General features: G+C 37.2%; 1 protein-coding gene across 1 annotated transcript in view; it reads right to left on the bottom strand.

Annotated features, from left to right (window-relative positions):
• The window catches only part of LTN1 (listerin E3 ubiquitin protein ligase 1), a 63,326-nt gene that overhangs the window by 13,567 nt on the left and 27,168 nt on the right, over positions 1-22,591 (bottom strand). The window contains exons 14-23 of the mRNA XM_043593794.1: positions 22,282-22,471; positions 21,556-21,795; positions 20,593-20,746; positions 19,678-19,822; positions 18,996-19,182; positions 17,349-17,508; positions 16,378-16,482; positions 12,925-13,067; positions 677-812; positions 334-478 (exon numbers count right to left, since the gene is read on the bottom strand). Coding sequence (XP_043449729.1) covers positions 334-478; positions 677-812; positions 12,925-13,067; positions 16,378-16,482; positions 17,349-17,508; positions 18,996-19,182; positions 19,678-19,822; positions 20,593-20,746; positions 21,556-21,795; positions 22,282-22,471 — 1,605 coding nt within the window. The remainder of the gene's footprint in view (positions 1-333; positions 479-676; positions 813-12,924; positions 13,068-16,377; positions 16,483-17,348; positions 17,509-18,995; positions 19,183-19,677; positions 19,823-20,592; positions 20,747-21,555; positions 21,796-22,281; positions 22,472-22,591) is intronic.

Raw genomic sequence — 22,591 nt, 5'->3', positions numbered from 1 at the left:
TGAATAATTTAAGAGTCAAAAAGATCAAAAGAATAGTCACGAAAGATAAAACCTGCAAGGGCTGCACTACAAATACTATGTTAAAATGAGCTGATGGAGAGAACACTTTAATAGCAGGGGATTTGGTCACTCAATGATACTGGCAGACATTAAAACTCTATCACTTTACTGTTCTATCAAACAGTACCTGGTGACAAATACATCTTTAGTGTTTAAATGTTTGCAAAAGAGCTAATTACTATCATTACTTGAAGAGTAAGATTAGTAATTGGTTCTAGTATACAGATATGCATGAAGACCCAACAGAGGTGATGACACATCGAGTTAATTTACCTCCAACCAAGCCAACATGGAGCACATGATGAAGTCCCATTCACTCTCTGCCAAAGGAGATGAACAGCATTTCAGGAACAAGGAAAGGAACCGGATTATTTCTATATTCACACCTAGTATCTCTGGACTTACTTCTGATAGATTACTGTGATAAAGACAAAAGCAAAACAAAAGAATTATATGCACATTCAATTAGAAACTATTTTATCTTAAACCTTACTTATAAAACTCTGGTTTAAATGTTTACCATCTTGTTACTGTACAAAACTGTGATTATAAGATACGCAATTCTAGATACACATTGTAATGGGGGGTGGGGAACACAGTATAAAATATCACCTACCAACTGAAAAGAAAAACATCTTCATGATCTTTCTTCCAGGATATTAGAATTTTTAATATACCATGTAATAGCTCCCCATCATCTATGCTTCTGGTTTGCAGACAAGAGTTGAAAATGGCAAGATGTCCAAAACCTCCTAAAGTAAAATTCAAAATGAAAATTAACCCACATCTATCTATACATATTGCCTTAAACAAAAGTCTTGTCTTACAGATGTAGAAATTATTGCTTTCTCTGATAAAACTGGTGTTTGAAAAAAACTAGGGATGATCACTCTCTTATCAAAGGATAAACAAGTAGGACACTCCTGCTAAGGCACAAAGTTGTAAAAAAGTATAGAACAGGAGAGACATCACCGAGGATGGTGACATAGGTTGTTCCTGACTTTGCTCCCCCTCACAAGAAAAACAGCTAACAGCTATTCAAGAACAAGGCATCACTGAGAGACTGCTATGGGTTTGAGGCTGAAGCCCCCCTACACCTCTGAGGCCAACACAATATGCATTAGGAAGGGAAGAGAAGCAGCTCTACCCTGACTGCGTTGCCCCTTCCCAGGAGAGTGCAGCACCGTGTGGCACGGTCTCCCCTGAGACTCTGGCTCCTTCGGTAGGAAAAGAGAACCCAGTGGGGAAAACCAACACGCCTCATTTATTTTGAGTTGCTTTCTGGGAGCCCCTACTCTGATCTTGCCCCACTGGGACTGTGGGGAGTCTGTGACAAAGAATGGGGAGGTGACTGTAACAACCAGCACATAGATCTTGGCAGACCAAGTTCACAGCTGCATTGCCCAGTTGTAATCCTCACCAGTGGGTTTTTTTATCTGTAGAACCAGGACAAGGGTGCACTCTGACCAGTGAACACAGTGGGGTACAGATCTGCCTGATTCTGATCCTGGAAGTTTTGCCCACCCCAGAGCCCAGTTTACCCACGCCCAAATAAGCAGCTGAGTCACAGCCCCACCCACCGTGGAGCATCTTCCAGCCCCATCAGACCAGAAGGGCCGGAGACAACTCCTGAAAGCTGTGTGGCCCGATGGCACTCTAGCCAAGAGGGGGCTGAGCAGGGCTAATCGCCCCAGAGCAAAGGCAGTACTGTGCCCTGAGGCTTCCCCTGCTATACACAAGCACAGTGATTAATTCCCAGACAGGCTGAGGGTAGCCCCTGGCCCCTGCCAATCACAGAACGTGTTTGGGAAACTGAAGAGTAGCCTAAAGCGGCCTCTCTCCGTCCCAGCCAGGCAAGGGAGTGGAGACGTAGCCCCACACGTGGAGAGTCTTTAGGCCCCATCTGACCGGAGGGCTAGCAAAAATTCCCGAAAGCTGTACAGCACAGCAGCACTACAAGTGAGAGGCGGGCGAGCAGAGCTGACAGTTTACAGAGCAAAGCCAGTGGCCCTGCTCAGTCAGGGAACTTGAGATGTACTTCTGTTTGGGTTAAGACAATCAGAGCCTTACTGGCTTCAGAGCTACTTCTGTCACTGTGCCCAGGCAGAAAATCTTCATATGTAGCTCCACGCTTTGCCAAATACAGCCTTTGGCCGGTATGACCAGAGAACCTAACCAGAGCACACGGGAAGCTCCATAACCCGTCCACTGGGTTACAAAAGGTGACACCTGGACAGAAAGCAGAAGCCGCGGCCTCCCCCATCTGCAGGGCGTCACCTCCTAAGGGAATTCTGTGCACATTCTTGCCAATTCAGGTCCCCCAGCAGTGAGCTGCACAGACTCTGGACTTTGTCCTGCTGCCCTGCCAAGGCAGGAAAGCTAATTCACAGCCCAATCTGCTACGAATACAGTACCCAGTCCTAACTATCTAGTGAGTCTGACCAGAGAATCCAGGCAACTACAGCACCCTCCTACAGCCTCAGGTACGGAACCAAGCCACAGTTCTGTCCAACTGTTCTCCCCAAGCCTGTCCTCAGAGCTCAAACAGCCTTGTCCAAAAGCAGACTAACAGCAGACTCTACTTACAAAAGGACGGTGCCAGCAGACACACCTGAAAACCCAAACTGAGCTGACTGATAAAGAACGATCTCTGCCACAACCAACCTACAAATCATAACGTTTGGAAGAGGAGCACAACTGAATGTGCAGATACCACCGTAAGGAAAAAAAGGATCACAAATAATCAGATAAATCTGACACCATCAAAGAAAACTACTAAAGCTCTAGCAAATGACCCTAAAGAAATGGAAATCAGTTAAACCGGCAGACCAAGAATTCAGAATAATTCTCTTAAGGTTTTTAGCAAATTACAAGAAAAGACAACTAAACAAAGTTAGAAAAACAATGCATGAACAAAATGTGAAGTTTGGTAAGGAAACAGCAACCATCAAAGCAAACAAACAGAGGGGCGCCTGGGTGGCTCAGTTGGTTAGGCAACTGACTTCAGCTCAGGTCATGATCTCACAGTTCGTGAGTTCGAGCCCCGCGATGGGCTCTGTGTTGACAGCTCAGAGCCTGGAGCCTACTTCAGATTCTGTGTCTCCTCCTCTCTCTACCCCTCCCCTGCTCATGCTCTGTGTCTCTGTCTCTCAATAATAAATAAATGTTAAAAAAAAAAATAAAAAACAAAACAAACAAAAACACCCCCTAGAAATCCTGGAGTTGAAAAATACAGTAAAATGAAATGAATTCAATAGTTTCAAAAGTTGACTGAACTATGCAAAAGGATCAGACACCTTGAGAATAGGACACTGGAAATTATGTAGTCAGAAAAGCAAGATGAAGAAAGAAAATGCCTATAAGAATTATGGGACACAATGAAAAAAGAAAACAACTACAATATTCACATTATGGTAATTCCAGAAGGAGAAGAGAAAGGGACAATAAGTGTATTTAAAGCAATAATGGCTGAAACTTCCTGAACCTGCAGAGAGAAATGCACATCCAGATCCATGAGGATAATTACTTGGTAATAAATTGAATGTGAATAGGGTTACCCTCAGTCATATCATAACTAAATTGTCAAAAGTCAAAAGAATTTTAAGAATAGCACAAATGATAAATTTCATATAAGAGAACTCCCATTAGAGTATCAATGGTTTGCTCAAAAGAAACTTTTCAGGCCAGGAGAGAATGGGATGACATTCAAAATACTGAAAGAAAACGAATGCTAACCAAGAATTCTATGCCCAGCAAAGCTGTCCTTCAGAAATAAAGAAGAGACAGAAAGTTTCCTGGATAAAACAAAAGCAAAAGGAGTTCAATACCATCAGATCTGTCTTACAAAAAAGGCTAAAAGGAGTTCTTTGAGTTGAAGTAAAAGTACACTGGTTAGCAACATAAAACATAACAAGGTAGCATAAATCTCACTGGTAATGGTAAATAAATAGAGTTGAATTCTACAATATGACAACAGTGGTACATAATTCACTTACAACTCTAGTTAAAAGGTTTCTTCTTTTTTAATATAGTAAAAATGGGGCAGCTGGGTGGCTCAGGGTTGGTTAAAGGCCCTACTTCTGCTCAGATAATGATTTCACTGTTTGTGAGTTCAAGCCCTACATCGGATTCTCTGTCTCCCTCTCTCTCTGCTCCTCCCCTGTGCAGTCTCTCTCAAAAATAAACATTAAAAATAAATAAAATAAAACATATTAAAAATAACCATAACCACAATAATCTAGCAATTATATAATATAAAAAAAACCTGCAAACTGTAACAACAATGGTAAATTAGCAATGATTCTAATTTAAAGTCACCAGCTACATTAGCCCCTAAGAGTGTCAGCCTGTTCTTTGAAGCCAGCCACTGACTTCTCCTCTCTAGCTATCAAAGTCCTAAATGGCATCTTCCAAAAGAAGGCTGTTTTGTCTACATTGAAAATCTATTATTAGTATAGTCACTGTCATTAATTATCTTAGCTAGATCTCCTGGATAACTTGCTATAGTTTCTATATCAACATTTACTGCTTCACCTTGCACGATTATATTATAAAAATGGCTTCTTTCTTAAATCTCATGAACCAACCTCTCCTAGCATCAAACTTTTCTTCTGTGGCTTCCTGACCTCATTTAGCCTTCTTAGAATTGCAGAAAGTTAGGAGCTAAAGGGAATGTTGTAGCTGGTTTGTTCTTCTATCCAACCACTAAATCTTCTCCACATCAGCAGTAAGGCTGTTTGCTTTCTTATCATTTATGTGTTCAATGGAGAAGCACTTTTCATTTCCTTCAAGAATTTTTCCTTTGCACTCACAACTTAGCTGCTTGGTGCAAGAGGCCTAGCTTTCAAGCTATCTTGGCTTTCAACATGATTTCTTCACTAAGCTTAATCATTTCTAGCTTTTGATTTGTTTTGGTTTTTAATCATTTCTAGCTTTTGATTCAAAATGAGACACGTGACTCTCCTTTCACTTGAACAGGCAGAGGTCCTTGTAGGGTTATTAACTGGCCTGGAACAGGCAAACCGAAGGAGGAAGAGGGAGACAGGGAATGGCCAGTTGGTGGAACAGTCAGAACACACCACAACACTCATCAATTAAGTCAGATGTCTTACATGGGCATAGCACATGGCACCTCCAAATAATTACAATAGTAACATCAAAGATCACTGATCACCAGAAAAAAACATAATGAAAAAGCTTGAAATACTGCAAGAATTACCAAAATATATAAACATGAAGTGAGCAAATACTGTTGGAAAAATGGCACTGATAGACTTGCTTGATGAGGGTTGCTATAAGCTTTCAATTTACAAAAAAACAAAAAACAAAACAAACAAACAAAACCCAGTATCTGCCAAGTGCAATAAAGCAAAGTGCAACAAAACAAGGTGTGCCTTTACTTTATATCAGACAAAACAGACTGGAAATGATAAAAAGAGATGAAGACATTATAATGATAAAAGGGTCAATTTTTCAAGAAGATAGTATAATACTAAATATTTATGCACCCAACATTGGAATACCTACATATATAAAGCAAAAACTAACAGAGCTAAAGGAAAAATACAGTAATAGAAGTAACAGTTGGGGACTTTTAATACTGCACTCTCAACAATAAAGATAGGTTATCCAAAGAATCAGTAAGTAAACAGTGGACTTAAACAACACCAAATGGACCTAACACACATAAAAAGAAGAAAACAGACTCCTATATCCTAACATATATGTATTTATTTAGAACATTTATGCTTCTGTTCTATCCAACAACAGCAGAATACACATTCTTCTAGGACAGACCATAGGCTGGACCACAAAACAAGTCTCAGCAAATTAAAAAAAAACCCTGAAATCATACCAAGTACTTTCTCTGACCACAATGGCATCAAACTAGAAATCAGTAACAAGAAGAAAATTTGAAAATTCATAAAGAAATTAACACTTTCCTAAACAACCAATAGATCAAAGAAGAAATTAAAGCAGAACTAAAACTTTGAGATAAACAAAAATGGAAACACAACATACCAGAACTTGTGGGATGCAGCAAATGCAGTCCTAACAAGGAAGTTCACAGTAATAAATGCTTACATTAAGAAGCAAAAAAGATCTCCAAATCAACTACCTAATTCTATGACTTAAGGAACTAGAAAAAGAACAAACTGAGCCCAAAGTTAGCAGAAGAAAAAAAAAAAAGATTAGAGCAGAAATAAAAGAGAGAAGAGAAAAATAATAGGAAAGATTAACAAACTAAGAGTTAGTTTTTGAAAAGAAAAAACTGACAAACCCCTAGACAGACTACCCAAGGGAATAAAAAAGAAAAAGGACTCACATCAACAAAATTGCAAATGAAAAAGGAAACCTTACAACTGATATCACAGTAATTCAAAGGATCATAACAGGCTACTATGCACTATACATGCCAACAAATTGGACAACCTAGAAGAAATGGAAAAATTCTTAGAAACATACAACTTAACAAGACTGAATCAGGAAGAAACAGAACATCTGAGTAACACTAATCAAAAATGAAGAGAAGGCCAGGACCAGATGGCTTGATTGATGAATTCTGCCAACTATTTAAAGAAAAATCAACACTCATTCTTCTCAAACTCTTCCAAAAAATGGAAGAGGAGGGAATACTCCCAAGTTCCTTTTATAAGGCCAGCATTATCCTGATACCAAAATCAGGAAAGGATACTACTAGAAAAGAAAACTACAGACAAATGCTCCTAATGAATATAGATGAAAAATTTCCAGTAAAATACTAGCAAACTGAATTCAGCAGCACATTAAAAGGATCATTCACCATGACCAAGTGGGATTTATCCCTGGAATGCAAAAATGTTTCAACATATGCAAATCAATATATATATCACAGTAATAAAATGAAAGAATCATATGATCATTGCGATACACAAAGAAAAAAGCATCTGACAAAATTCAACATCCATTCATAATAAAAACTTTTAACAAATTAGGCACAGAAATAACATATCACAATAGTAAAGGATATATATGACAAGGCTTCAACTAACATCATATTCAATGGTGAAAGGCTGAAAGCTCTTCCTCTAAGATAAGGAATAAGACAACAGTGCCTGCTCTCACCACTCCTTTTCAACATAGTACTAGAGGTCCTCGCTAAAGCAACCAGGCAAGAAAGAGAAATAAAAGGTCAGAATTGGAAAGGAAGAAGTAAAATTGTCTCTTTACAGATGACATGATTTAATATATAGAAAATCCTAAAGACTCAACCAAAAACCGGTTAGATCAATGAATTCAGTAAAGTTGCAGGATACAAAATTAACATATAAAAACCAGTAACATTTCTATATAATAACAACAAATTTTCTGCAAAAGAAATCAGTAAATCAATCCCATATACAACAGCATCAAAAACCAAATATTTAGGGATAAATTCAACTAAGAAAATGAAAGTCCTACTTTGAAAACTATGGGATATTAATGAAAGAAATCAAAGAAACAAATAAATGGGAAGGTATCCCATGTTCATGGATTAGAAGAATTAATATTATTAAACTATCAATACTACCAAAAACCATCTATAGATTCAATGCAATCCCTATTCAAGACGGCAATGACATTTTTTTACATAACTAGTAAAAAAACACTCCTAAAATATATACAAAACCACAAAAGACCCAGAATAGCCAAAGAAATTCTGTGAAAGAACAATGCAGGAAGCATCACATTTCCTGAAACACAGTATAATAGGGCATAAAAACAAACATACCAATGAAAAATGAGAGGCGAAAATTAACCCAAGTACATATGACTAACTAATAAATGACAAGAGATCCAAGGATACTCAATGGAGAAAAGATCGTCTCTTCAATAAATGGTGCTGGGATGATAGGCTATTCACATGTAAAATAATAAAACTGGTCCCATATCTTACATTACTTGCAAAACTAACTCAAAATCAATTAAAGGTTTAAATATAAGACCTGAAACTATGAAATTCCTAGAAGAAAACAGGGGAATAAAACCCCTTGACATGGGTCTTGGTAATTAATTTTTGGATAGGACTCCTAAAGCACAAGTAACAAAATTAAAAAACAGACAAATAAGACTACATCAAACTAAAAAGTTTCTGCACAGCAAAAGAAATCATCAACAAAGTGAAAAGACAATCTACCAAATGGGAAAAAATATTTGCAAGCCATATATCCAATAAGGGATTAATATCCAAAATATATAAAGAACTCATACAACTTGAGAGCAAAAAAACAGCCCATTTTAAAAGGACAAAGGACCTGAACAGACATTTCTGCAAAGAAATATATTTCAGGCCAGCAGATATATGAAAGGATGCTCAACATCACTAGTCATTAGGGAAATGCATTAAAGCTACAATGAGATATTACTTCACACTTACCAGAAGGGCCATCATCAAAAAGATAGGTAACAAATGCTAGCATGGCTGTGAAGAAAATGGACTCTGTGTGCACTGTTGGTGGGACTGTAAAATGATACAGCCACTATGGAAAACAATAGGCAGCATCCTCAAAACATTAAAAACAGAACTACCATATGATCTAGTAATTCCATTTCTGGGAATATAGTTAAACCTCAAATAAGGTGGGAATTAGGGGCACTGATCTCCCCACCCCATGCTCTTAAAAATCTGCATATAACTGCTGACTCCCCAAAAACTTTACTACTGTTGACTGGAAGCCTTACCAATAACATTGACAATTAACACATATCTTACATGCTATTTGTATTAACTATATTCTTATGGTAAGGCTAGAGAAAAGAAAATGTCAAGAAAAGCATAAGGGAAATACATTTCTAGTATTGTATTTATTGAAAAAAACATGTATATAAATGGACCCACACAATTCAAACCCACATTATTCAAAGGTCATCATATAACCAAAGGAAACAAAAATGCTAACTCCAAAAGATATCTGCACCCCCATGTTCACAGCAGTATTATTTACAATAGCCAAGACATGGAAACAATCCAAGTGTCCACCAATGGATGAAATGGAAAAGAAGTTGTGGTAGATATATATAGAATGGAAAACTATTCGGTCACAAAAAAAGAGGACATCCTGCCATTTGTGACAACATGAATGAACCCTGAAGACATTATGCTAAAGTGAAATAAGTCAAAGACAAATACTATATAATCTCACTCATAAGTGGAATCAAACCAAACCCAAACTCATAGAAAAAGAGATCAGACTGTGGTTACCAGAGGTGGAAGATCAGAGGAGAGGGGGCTTGGAGGAAAGATGTTGTAGAGTTACAAACTTCCAGTTATGCGATAAAGAAGTACTAGGGATGTAATGTACAACATGTTGTATGATATATAGGAAAGTTGGTAAAAGTTAATCCTAAGAGTTCTCATCACAAGAAGGAAATTCTTTTCCTTTCTTTTCTTTTTATTATATCTGAGAAGATGGATGTGACCTGAACCCACCAAGGTAATCATTTCACAATATATGTAAACCAAACCATCATGTTGTGCATCTTAAATTTACACAATTATGTACATCAATTTTTCAATAAAACTGAAAAAAAAAGTATAAAATGTTAAAAAAAAAATCACAAGTTTTGGGGCACCTGGGTGGCTCAGTCAGTTGAGCATCTGACTTCAGCTCAGGTCATGATCTTGCAGTTTGTGAGTTTGAGCCCCGCGTTGGGCTCTGTGCTGACAGCTCAGAGCCTGGAGCCTGTTTCAGATTCTGTGTCTCCCTCTCTCTGCCCCTTCCCCACTCATGCTCTGTCTCTCTCCATCTCTCAAAAATGAACAAACGTTAAAAAAATTTTTTTTTTAAAGAAACCACAAGTTTTCAGCATGGCGAGGGTCCAGGATGAAAGCAAAAAGAGGTAAAACTGGAGAGATCAGTTGCAATAAGATTGTAAAATGTTCCATAGGCCAAACTAAGGACTTAGGTTTTTATCCTGTAGGTAAAAGGGAACCAAGGAAGAAAAGGGGGAAAAATGTATAATGTATTTAATCCTCCTTTAAAGGCAGAGGAAGAATTTTTTTTTTTAATCTTCCTGGCAAAATAGAATAGGCAGCTCAAGTATAATCAGAAACAATGGATTTTCTAATAACTAAAGAGAGAAAAGTACATTAGCTAATTCTGTTTCATTACTTTGGCTGAAAGAGCAAACCCAGTTGTCAAATCTCAAAAACATTCCTCCTCCTCAAGGGCTTCCACACAGCTAGGCACCTTGTGGTCTGTGTGACACTCAGCCCTGTCTCCTGCCCCTGCTTCCCCTCTGCCATCCTTCGGTTAGTTATAACCTGTGCGGGAGAAACCACCCACACTCCCATTAGGTAATTCTTCTCCTCTCCACACAGCCTGTCCAACTGCATCCCCCGTTCCACGACTGCAAATCCCAGCCTTAATCGAACGCAACTATAAAGCTTACTGCCCTAAAAATTTGTTTTTGACATCAGCTGGCCCTAGGTGCCATAAAGTAATTCTTTTTGACAAATGTTTGTCGATAGGCATATTCTTCATCCACTACTTCAAACTTTCATTACCTTCTTAAAATCTGCAATCCAGCTTCCACTCATCAAATGACTGAGCCCAAAGAGACATTAAGTAAGGAACACATGAAGTTCCCTATGTTTTCTTTATTCACATCTACCCCCCGCCCCCACATTTCTCCTTAACTTCTCTCAGAAGAAAGTCACTCCACCTACACAAGGTCAGCATCTTCTAACTAGATCCCATCCCTCTCATCTCCTCAGTGGGAACTATCATCAATGACTCTGTCTCTATTTTCTATTCCTCCTCCTCTACACCTGTTTTCCCTCTGACCTTGAATTCGCCTCCAGTTCTCACCTTCTTTCTACATCCCTTTTCACCGAACACTTAGAACTATCTGGCTCTATTTTCTCACCGTTCTTCATTCCCGTAATGCCAAAGCTAATGGACACTTTTCAGTCCTGAATTTTATTTGAACCTCTGTGGCATTTAACACGGGTGATGAATACTACCTAAAACTTCTCTGCTTCTCTTTATCTGTGGCCCTTATTCTTAAGTCTCCATCCACCCATACACCCCTTATATTTACGTACTGGTGTTCCCTTGATATTCTTCTCACTCTTCACTCTCCCCAGACAAGCTCATTCTTATTTATAAATTAGACTACCACCTATATGACGTGGGCTTTGAAAGGAGTATTTCCATCAAGTCAACAGACAATCTCCATTTGAGTATTATTCCAGAGTCACCGTAATCTAATGTTTTCAAATTTTAACACTGGCTCCCTGTATACCCCTGCCCTATCTTCCTCCCAACCTTCAAGTCTCCTTTAAAGGTTCTCTCATGCACGGTTTAAAAAACAACAACAAAGGTTTTCTGTGAGGACTAATGGTATTTCCTTCTATCCAATTAAGATATAGAATCACAGAGCCATGCCAATTCTATTTCCTTAATCTCTTTCATTTCCAAATCCTCTCTTCCATCTATACCTTGATTTAAACTGTTTATCTCTCATTAAGTCTATTCCAACAGTTTCTGTCTTATAACCCAAATCTCACTTCCCTCATATCCACCTTTCACAGTTATCAAAATAATTTTTTTTGAATGAGAGAGAGAGAGAGAGAGAGAGAAAGAGAGAGAGAGAAAATCCCAAGCAGGCTCCATGCTCAGTACTGGGTCCAACGTGGGGCTCAATCTCATGACCCTGAGATCATCACCTGAGTCGATATCAAGAGTTGAATGCTTAACCAACTGAGCCACCCAGGTGCCCCTCAAAATAATTTTCTTTTTTTTTGATGTTTATTTTTGAGAGAGAGAGAGAAAGAGAGAGAGAGAGAGAGAGAGAGAGAGAGAGAGACAGAGTGCAAGCGGGGGAGGGGCAGAGAGAGAGGGAATCACAGAATCTGGAGCAGGCTCCAGGCTCTGAGCTGTCAGCACAGAGCCCAACGCAGGGCTCGAACCCATGAACCACAGGATCATGACGTGAGCTGAAGTCAGATGCTTAACTGACTGAGCCACCCAGGTGCCCCTTACAATAATCTTTCTAATGAGATAGTCTTACTACTCTCCTACCTAATTTGAGCCAACAGCTCCTCAGTGCCTACCTCTTAAAGTCCAAACTCCTTAACCTACAATGTTAGGCCTTTTCCCTACTATTTTCTCGAAATTCAGCTTCTTGTACATCCTAACACCCTTTGTCCCCAGCCTTCTTCCTGAAATGCCAGCCAAACTGAACTCAACACTTTTTTGTTTCTGTGTACCTGAAATGCCCATCCCCAATTATATCCACACAGAAAACTATCCTTCATCACTTAAATTTTTCTCTTTGTGAAATCGCCACTGATGCTGCAAAGCAGAGCGGGGAAACTTGTTTTCTGCTGCTTTGACACACAGGCCATTTTTCTGATACATTGGTTACCACGATATAACTTTATGTCTGTCCTTTCCACAAAAGGAACTGCCACAGAGCTATGTTCAGTAAATGTTTATTAAATTAATAAACAAACTAACTAATAGAGCACAGAGTGCCCAAAAAGGTTTAAATTACAACGAAAGCTATTCTCTCTGTTACCTTTATATGTTCAATCAGTGGTTGACTAGGGAGAAATTGAAATTAAGCATAGCTAAAAATGCTATACATGGAAATAATTAGAGGACATTGGTGGTTTTTTTGTTGATACCTGTGGTTTTAGTCTTCCCTAAGGCTGTAGCATTTCTGTACTGCAAAGTGGTAACAGCCACTCCCCAAAGACACCCATACTACTGACTGTCAACGTGTTATGTAGCAAAGTATAAAGTAGGAATAAATCAGCTATAATTCAATTTACCTCTGCTAGATCTGGATTTAGATATTAAGCAATAATTAAAGAAATATTTATTATCAGGCACTAACCATTAGTACTGCAAAGATCTTCCTTAGTCCAGGCCAAAAGGGGAGGTATACATTGAGCAATGAATTCTTTCTTGTCTTCTTTTGACAAAAACGGACAGAGACTTTGAATGGTATGCATATTGCCTTCCGTTAGTGGGAAAAACCTGTTTAAAGGAAAGGAAAAGTATGAATTATATTTATCCTAAATATGCAGTTATTTCACAAAATTCCTGCCCTTCAAAATATTCAAGAAAACTAATAACTCCACTATATAAAATAACTGTATAGGAAAAAAAAAAGAAACTATGAAAAGAGATTGACAGCTGCTGATTCTTAATGATGAGATTGTGGATATTTTTTACTGCTTCTCTTTTTTACATGTTTCTAATTTTTATTTATCAAAAAAATTTTTTTTACTGTTCATTTATTTTAAGAGAGAGAGAGAGAGAGAGAGAGAGAGAGAGAGAGAGAAAATGAGCAGGGGAGGGGCAGAGAAGAGGGAGAGAATCCCAAGCAGGCTCTGTGCTGTCAGCACAAAGGCCAACGCAGAGCTCAATTCACAAACCGTGAGATCATGACCTGAGCTAAAACTAAGAGATGTTTAACTGACTAAACCATCCAGGCAACCCCCAAAATGAACTATTTCTAAGCGTACAGTTCAGTAGTGGTAAGTACATTCCACCTGCTGTGCAACCAATCTCCAGAAGTCTCTTCCTTTCACCAAACTGAAACTCTACCCATGAGGGGCACTTGGCTGGCTCAGTCTATACAGAATACAACTCTTGATCTTGGGGGTTGTGAGTTCAAGCCCCACACCAGGTTCTGAGATTGCTTAGAAATAAAATCTTAAAACAACAACAACAAACAAAAAAAACTACCTATGAAACAAGAACTCCTCATTTCCTCTCACCTCAGGCCCTGGCAACCACCATTCTACTTTCTGTCTCTCTGAATCGGACTACCTTAGGTATCTCCCAGAAGTGGACCATATAATATCTGTCATTTATGATTGGCTTATTCTATTTAGCATAATGTCCTCATGGTTTATCCATGTTGTATCATGTGCCAGAATTTCCTTCCTTTTCAAGGCTAAATAATATTCCATTGTATGTATATACCATATTTTCGTTTATCCATTCATCTGTCGTTGGGCTCGTGGGTTGCCAGAAGTTTTCACTTTTACAAAATCATTTCTTTTATAGATTCTGGGTTTTTGTGCTTTGCTTAAGATCTTCCCCATATCAAGATTATACAGAGCTTCTTAATTTCCTTTAATACTTTTATAGGTCTGCTCTTTACATTTAGCTTTCACTTGGACTTCAGTCTTGTGTATAATGTAAGAGAGAGGCACCTCACTATTTTTTTCAAACACATATCCAATTTTCCTAACATCATCTAATATTCACTCACCTCACCGATTTGTGGGATTTATTTATTTATTTATTTATTTGAGACAGAGACAGACAGAGACAGAGTACAAGTGGGGGACAGGCAGAGAGAGAAGAAGACACAGAATCCGAAGCAGGCTCCAGGCTCTGGCCTATCAGCACAGAGTCCGACGTGGGGCTTGAAGCCACAAACAGTGAGATCATGACTTGAGCCAAAGTTGGATGCTTAACCAACTGAGCCACTCAGGCACCCCACTCACCTCACTGACTTGAAAGGCCACCTATGGCTCAGTCTCTGGATTCTGTGTCTTGATCCACTGATTTGTCTATTCACCAATTTAATTCTGCTTAATTATTGTATTGGTAAGACAATTCCTTTTCACTTTTATCTTTCAGAATTTTCCTACCTATTCTTGAGCATTTTTTCCTTCAAATGCATACTGTGTTTAGAGCAGTTTGTCAAGTTTTTCAAAATATATTGCTGGAATTTTTATTGAGATTGCATTGCAATTACAGATCGATACAACCATTTTTACAATTTAGCTTCCTACCTTTTTTGTAATCTTTACTAAAATTTCATAATTGCATTTTTGTTGTTAAATTTATTTCTAGGTATAGTTTTGTTGTCATTGTGAATAGAATCTTTTTTCCCATGACATTTTTAATTATTACTACTGAATAAGAAAGTTTCTGGGGCGCCTGGGTGGCGCAGTCGGTTAAGCGTCCGACTTCAGCCAGGTCACGATCTCGCGGTCCGTGAGTTCGAGCCCCGCGTCGGGCTCTGGGCTGATGGCTCAGAGCCTGGAGCCTGTTTCCGATTCTGTGCCTCCCTCTCTCTCTGCCCCTCCCCCGTTCATGCTCTCTCTCTGTCCCAAAAATAAATAAAAAACATTGGAAAAAAAAAATTTAAAAAAAAAGAAAGTTTCTGATTTTTCTGTCAAGTATATATATCCATATTAGTAATTAATTCTAATACGTCTCCAGTTAATTCCCTGTTACTTTCATAATCAGAAAAATTAAATTATGCTGAATAAAAAAGCTAATATCGAAAGATCATATGCTGCATGATTCCATTTATATAACTTAACTAAATGGTAAAAAGAACAGATTACTGGTTGCAAGAGATGAGAATGGGAAAAAGAAAGGTGGCCTGGCTGTGAAAGGGTAACACAAGAGGTCCCTGTGGTAACACTGTTCTGTCTATTGGTCTGTGGTGGCGTCACACATGGGATCTACACAGAACACACACACAAATAAGTACATGTAAACTTGGTCAGTGGATTGTATTGATGTCATTTTCTTATTGTAAACCTGTATTAAGGTTATGCAAAACAGTACCACTGAGGGGAAACTCAATGAAGGGTATATGGAATCTCTTTATATTATTTCTTACAATTGCTTGTAAATCTATAACTACCTTAAAATAACAAGTTTAAAAAAATTTTAAATAAGAAAAAATTGAAACTTATTTCATGATTTTAGTGTACAAGATCATATACATATCATTTCAGAATTCTTCTTGGTAAACCAGTAAATTCAAAATGCCTCTTGGTAAATTTCAACTAAATGTTTGAGGTTCAGCCTCTCTAATATGACCAACTCTAGAACTCTAGTATGCCCAACCCCACAATCTATTTCTTTGTCTTAAGAACACATTTATTGCATTTCTAGAATATATTTCAATAGGATGATCCTTACTAAAGCAAAGGGTAAGTAACTTTCCCTATCACTTCCAAACAGCAAATAAAGTAACAGAAGAAGGATATTAGGGAGAGGTAAAAGAAAGATTTCTACCAAAAAGATTTCTGAGGAAAAGAGAGCAAGTTAACAAAATGCTACCTTTTTAAACCAAGTACAAAATTCCACAACAAAATACTATAAAGTTTAAAATGCTTATAAATGAGAAGGTGTGTCCCAAACCTAAAATAATTTAAATTGTTTTAAAGTCTTTAATCTCATTTCCTCGAATTTCCGCATTTCTTAAACCTTGTTTCCTTGACTGATATAGAGATTATTCATTAGTTGGGCTTGCCAAAGTGACCAAATACAGCAAATTACAAAGTATAAACATTTTAAATCAGAATACCCTTCTTTTCTCCTATAATGCCGTTTTACTTCATCAGATGAAACACTTCGGGAAAGGATCAACTTAGCAATAATAAGAGACCAAAGGGTGCCATTTTCCATGGATCTAAAAAAAGAAAAAAAAATCCACTTTCAAAGTGTTTACAACTTTTACCATTTATCTGGATTCCTTTTACGGAATTAAATCAATCACCTTGTGAGGGTATCAATTCACTTAGGGCTTTTGCCCCCGAATAGCTGCCATTACTGAAAAGACTGGGAGCCTAGCTTTCCAACACTCCTTTACAACTCGTACTGAGCTCTCATCCCAAAGCCCTTCAAATCCTAATAGAGGAGAGCAGGTTTGAGGATCAGAGACGGTAGCCAGAAAAAGGACATATCCCAGAGGACACCAAGCCTGGTTAATGTTGAAGAACCAAGGAGGTATTCATATCTACTGGGGGAAAGTTCTGAGTGTCCTAGAGTATGTAGATGGAGACTGCAGAGAAAAGCTCAGCCTGGGATCTCTGATAAGGCAAAGCATATTCAAAACATCACAGGCAAGTGAAAAACAAAGAGAGGCAGTTCAACACAGTAACTTCAATAAACTCCCGTCAATTAAGGGGAAGGTTTTGTGTTTATAATCTTAAGACATATCTGTAACAACATGCAAAGTATAAGGTTTGAGAGTAGCGGGAAGGATGGATCACAGATGACAAAACAACTTCTACAAGGCTTCTATGTCTTTCATTGTCATCTGCCCCATTCCTCAATGTAATCTATGGATTTAAGAACACAGGCAAAGTTCAAATATCTCCCTAGATGAATAAATCAAGTACTCAGAATCCACGAAGTACTTATTATTAAGAACTGGGTTTAATTTAAATCAACCCTCTGAAAGATTAGCATGAAGTGAGCTTAACATTTTACAGAAACAAAGCCAAAAGCCAGTAAAACAATCATATAAAAACGGAAGCTGAAAGGGATTCTTACCTGTTAAATAGCAGCTGTAAAAGGCCAGAGGTATTACCAAGTCCACATAAGTTATCATATGTAATATTCATCTTTTGAAGCATTTCACAAAACCCAGTTAGAAAAATAGGGGGATTGTCTAATTCTTCATACCACTGCAGTGAATAGAGCAGTTCTGCAACTACAGAATGGACAACACATTATCAAGCGGACTCTGTGAAGGAACTTTTGATCATTTTCATTTCACTGCCCCATTTTCAAATACTGCTACGCCTGCCAGTCTCAAAATATCTGTGAACTGATTTCTAAATCTGCTTTGAGATGTTCAGTGATAACGAAAACTGAGAACATTTGTCTGATACAAAATGCCACTCTTCTCCCAAATCTTATTTGGTCCCTTTTCTAATCAGTGAACAATGTGACAGGCCTAAGTTACCAGAGATAATGGAAGAATTTCCTACTCTTTTTGCCACAGGTGGTAACAAGTTACACACAGGACAAACAACTAAGGGCCCCAAGACCTGAGATGAGAAGTTCAAGCCAATGTGTTAAGAAATGGGAAACACCATGATATAGTAAACAGGGCATGGACCTCGGTGAAAGACTGGTCTGGACTCAAATTGAGCTGTGTGCATAGTCAGCAATTAGAATACTAAAATCTAGCTCAGGGACTGCTGTGAGAATTAAATGACCAAGAATCTCTCACAAAACCTAGCACATCATAGGTTTTAACACCCAATTATCACAAGTCTGTTTTATAAAGCCATTTATGGACTTTGGAGTCAGAAGACTTGAGACCTGGTTTAAAAATCTAATCCTATCCCTTACAAGCTAAGTACCTCTAATCAAGTCAAGCTAAGAAAACCAGGTAACAAAAACCATAATAATAATATCTGACAGGGTTGATAAGAAGCTTAAATACATAATGTTGTCAGTTTGTAATTAGTAACACACGCCACAAAAACACACTATTGCAACTGCAGGCTAATCTCCTTGCCCTTTACTGCATGTGGAGTTGGCAAATCAAGAAGTATTCCAGCTTTCTTCCACAGGGCATATATTTCCCTCTAGTAACTATGTTACAGCTGAAGTTTTACAAACAAGACTGACAGAGAAATTATGCAAAACTTCTACCTTTAACACCATTTTGTTTAGGTCACACTGCTACTTACAATTCTACACCATTTCCTGGAATGGGGGAATTTTAAGTCCTAAATCCCCATGGGATTCAACATTTGGCCCTCCACTTGCCAGGAAAAAAATATATATCTACATACATACCTATGTATCCCTATCAACACGAAGGTATAGTGTTTTAAATCACAATCCATGATGAAACACTAAACTCAACCATTTTCTTTAGAATTATGTGCCATAGGACCTAGTACTGATGTCTCGCCAGCTTAAGTAACTGATCTTGTAACAAATTCTGCTCTACAGCTAACAAGATTATAGAAAATTTCAGTATGTTTTCATCCGATTTGCAATTTACCATTCATCATTTAAGTAACCTCAAGTTTCTCATCACTACAATAGTTAATAGGAATAGAAGATTCTTGATTTTTTAAAGATTTAAATTGCAGAGTAATCAAAAGTATTTCAAAATTATACTTAATACAAATTATTTCAAAACAATGCTATTATATCTGAATGCTCATATATACTTACTTATTTTCTCAAGCTCATTATTTTCTAGGACTATTTCCTTTTTCAGTGCAACTAATATCATTTTGCTCAATAATGCTGAAGTACACAAATGGCTGGGAAGTTTCTTTGCATCTTGTTCTTTAAAATCTGTTTTGAAACACTCATAATTCAAACTCAATCTTCCTTCTAAAAGAGGTCTATGCAACCACTGTAAAAAGAATACATTCAATTATATACAAAAATCATTAGATATTCTAAATTATTTACTATCTCTGCAAGTAAGACAGGGAACAAAAATGAGCTTATCAATCTTCACAATGTTATTAGAATAACTTCAAAAATGAAGTTATTACTAGTTTATCAATAAAATCACAGAAGCCTAGAAGTTTGGGTTTTGCTTCAGGAAATTATCAACATGTGTATTTCTTTAAGACTCCTTCAGGACAGAACTAGATCTAATTCACCTCGTACCGTGGCAACTGCCAGTGTCTCACAAACAACAAACATCCAATATGTGAGCATTCAGAGACATAAAGGCAAAGCAAGATACTCGTTTCATTTACCTTTTTTTCTCCCAAGAATAAAACAAAAGATATTCATTTTGTTCAATTTTTTCCCTTCTCCAGAATAAAATTAAAATGTTTAAGCTTGCATGAAGTCCAAACTTCAGAACGAGATAAGCACTGTCCAATCTCAAACATACCTGCATTGGAAGAGACTGTCTCATCTTTTCCCATTCACTGTTGCTTGGCATTACACTTCCAATATAAACTCCCAGAAGATTAGTATCTTCACTTTCTAGAAGCATATTTAGCAAGTCATCAACAGCACACAAGAGGACTTGAAGACTGAAAATAATGCAAACAATGTGACAATCATGGTTATGCTATGACTAACTTGAGCACTCTGCTATACACTAAATACTATGGCAGGGAACACTTTACCTGAACAAAAAGACCAGTAAAAATGGAACTAAGCAAGTCCTTTACCCTGTATCTGACATACACACCATCAAATTGGGGATTTAATACAACATTTATAGTTTGAAATTGAGTGCTGCTTCTGTATCAGAATGAAGGGAACTTGACTTATTTTGGAAAAGGTATTTCAGAAACACAACTACCTCATTATATGGGGGGAGAAGCCATGACGATCAGAAAAAGATATGACCCAACCCTAAAAGTCTCTGGATGCCTTCTCTTCGTTTTCACTTCTATAAATGGATTTAGGTATGTGGTGTGAAATATATTTGCAATTCAACATCTTAAAACAGAGGCTACCAGGGCCCCAAAATTAAACAATGAAGAATAACCACGATGTGTGGTAGTCATGGGAGGTTATGGTTATAATCCATACCAGCCCACAAGACACAGGATAGCACTACGATCACGTCACCAGCATAAATTAGGAGTCCAGCAGATATAACAAATCATTCTTGAATTGAGTTTAAATTGATGATCATTAAAACAAATTCCTTTTGGAAAAATATTTTTGTCTGGGTCTTAAGAGTCCCGTAGATTTCTTACATAACAAGTCATTTTTCATAGACAGGCTGTAATTTAAAGACAGTGATCAGGTATTGAAGAGATACTGTGCAAATGAGTACAAAAAAAGTTACCTTTTGATATCCAAAGATGAAGACTGAACTTGGTTCTTCAGCCACAGAGCAGACAAACATAGGAAGGTACTCTGTTTACATGTACTGCCAGTTTGGTGGGTCAATAAATTCACACCAGAGAGCCAAGTATTTTTCAGTTTACAGACAAGAAAGTCTAAAATCAAGATGTCAACAGTAATTTGTAATCCCTGCGAAGCAACTATAACCAGTACAAAATGTATGAAATAGCTCAATGCAGACCTGAGATTTTTAAGGTACCGTTAAAAATGGAAAATATAAAATTACCATTTAATTGCCAAAACAAAATAACTATGTCATAAATATGCAATAATACAAACTAGCTCATGCCATATAAATGTAAACATGTTAAGATTTTTAAAGTTAGCTCTTTTCTACTCTTATTTACAAGAGCATTGTCCTTTTGGAGATGTGAAAAATATTACACCTTTTCCGAACAGAGTAGTATGAAAGAAAGGGTTGGGGAGGAGGGCTCTCTATCGATACTAGTGTTTTTTAAAATGCCTTTCATAATTAAGTCTCAACATATAAGGCAATATAGTCCTTACAAAGGCAATTTCAGTTTTATTTTGATATATACCAAGAGTGAATAAGAGAAGGACATATTAATATACCCTCCTTTATGAATGTGGAAACTGGAGCATCAAGAAATTAAACAACTTGCCAAACAACAGCTCCTAAGTGAAAGGGCTAAGATTCTAACTCATCTATCATAGCCCCTTCCAAAACTGTTTCTTTGATATCAAGAAAGAATTTAGACATAAGGTCTACATATACCTTTGACTTGGTTTCTAAAGCTGAAAGTGTTTAAGATTTGTAGCCCTCTACTCAAAATGCTTTCAACTTTCAAGTACATTATGATTCAATTAATAAAGCCTGGGCACTTACACTATGAAGGTCAGAGCCGGAGATTCCCAACAAAACATTTGAGCAGTAGGCTATTACCTGGCAAATGTGTTTGTTCTTTGTTCTGAGCACATAACTGAAAGAGAGTTAATAATAAGTCTTCAGAGGATGGCATTAGCAAGCATCCTTTTGCTGAGCTGAAATAGTTATAGGCCACATCACAGATAAAAGACACTGATGAATCATTATTTTCAGCTTCTGACAATTCCTTTACTTTGGATAAAGTTTCATGAAGTTTAACAATAATTCTTTCAACATATACTTCTCCAATCAAGTAATCTAGAGAAAAAAAGTTCACACAAACAAAAAATTAAAAAATATTAACAGTGTGTTTTTTAAAATCTTACTTTGGGTTAACAACCACTTAAGTCTTTCCATGTGTTTAAAAAAAAATGATGTATTGGACAAAAGAAAATTGTATCAACAAATCAATCTGATCTCTCACATATAAAAACTCTCATGTAAAAGAGCAGTTTTACATTAAGTTAAAAAAATAATAAAAAAGCACAATGCTCTATACAATTAGTGAATAACTTTGCTAAACTCAAAACCCTTTAAAATGTAAAACTTTTTAAAAATATTAAAATGTCTTCCAAGTCATGCTACAAGGCTTAAATATTTAGGGTGCTTACAAAATTAAAATAGCTGCATGAATTAAGTCTTGTTATTCTCAACCAATAACATACAGACTTTGTAACATGGAATCCCTTCCAAAAGTGAAAACTTTATTGCCTACTAAAAAACAAAAGCCCTATTTCTGCTTACCATTTTTAACATGTTGGGATAATACCAAGCTTAGAAGAGCCCATCTCTCCGAGAAGTAAGAATCAGAAGATACTGTGGATTCCAAGTCCTTATGACAAAGATGATCTGCCAGGGTTACCAATTTCTCTCCAAGGATATCTCCTTTTAGCCAAGGAGTTACTAAAGCATGTTTATCTGAACTAGAACATGCCTAAAACCATAAAATTAAAGCAAACATTTTCAAGATCAAAAAGCATATCTGCCTATACTACTTGTACCATATTACCTCCCTTCGTCATCATGACCCCAACACTAGCCCCCACTCCTCCTC

This window comes from Prionailurus bengalensis, chromosome C2 (genome assembly GCF_016509475.1).
Source record: "Prionailurus bengalensis isolate Pbe53 chromosome C2, Fcat_Pben_1.1_paternal_pri, whole genome shotgun sequence".
NCBI classification, from domain to species: domain Eukaryota; kingdom Metazoa; phylum Chordata; class Mammalia; order Carnivora; family Felidae; genus Prionailurus; species Prionailurus bengalensis.
This window is presented reverse-complemented; position numbering and strand designations above follow the sequence as displayed.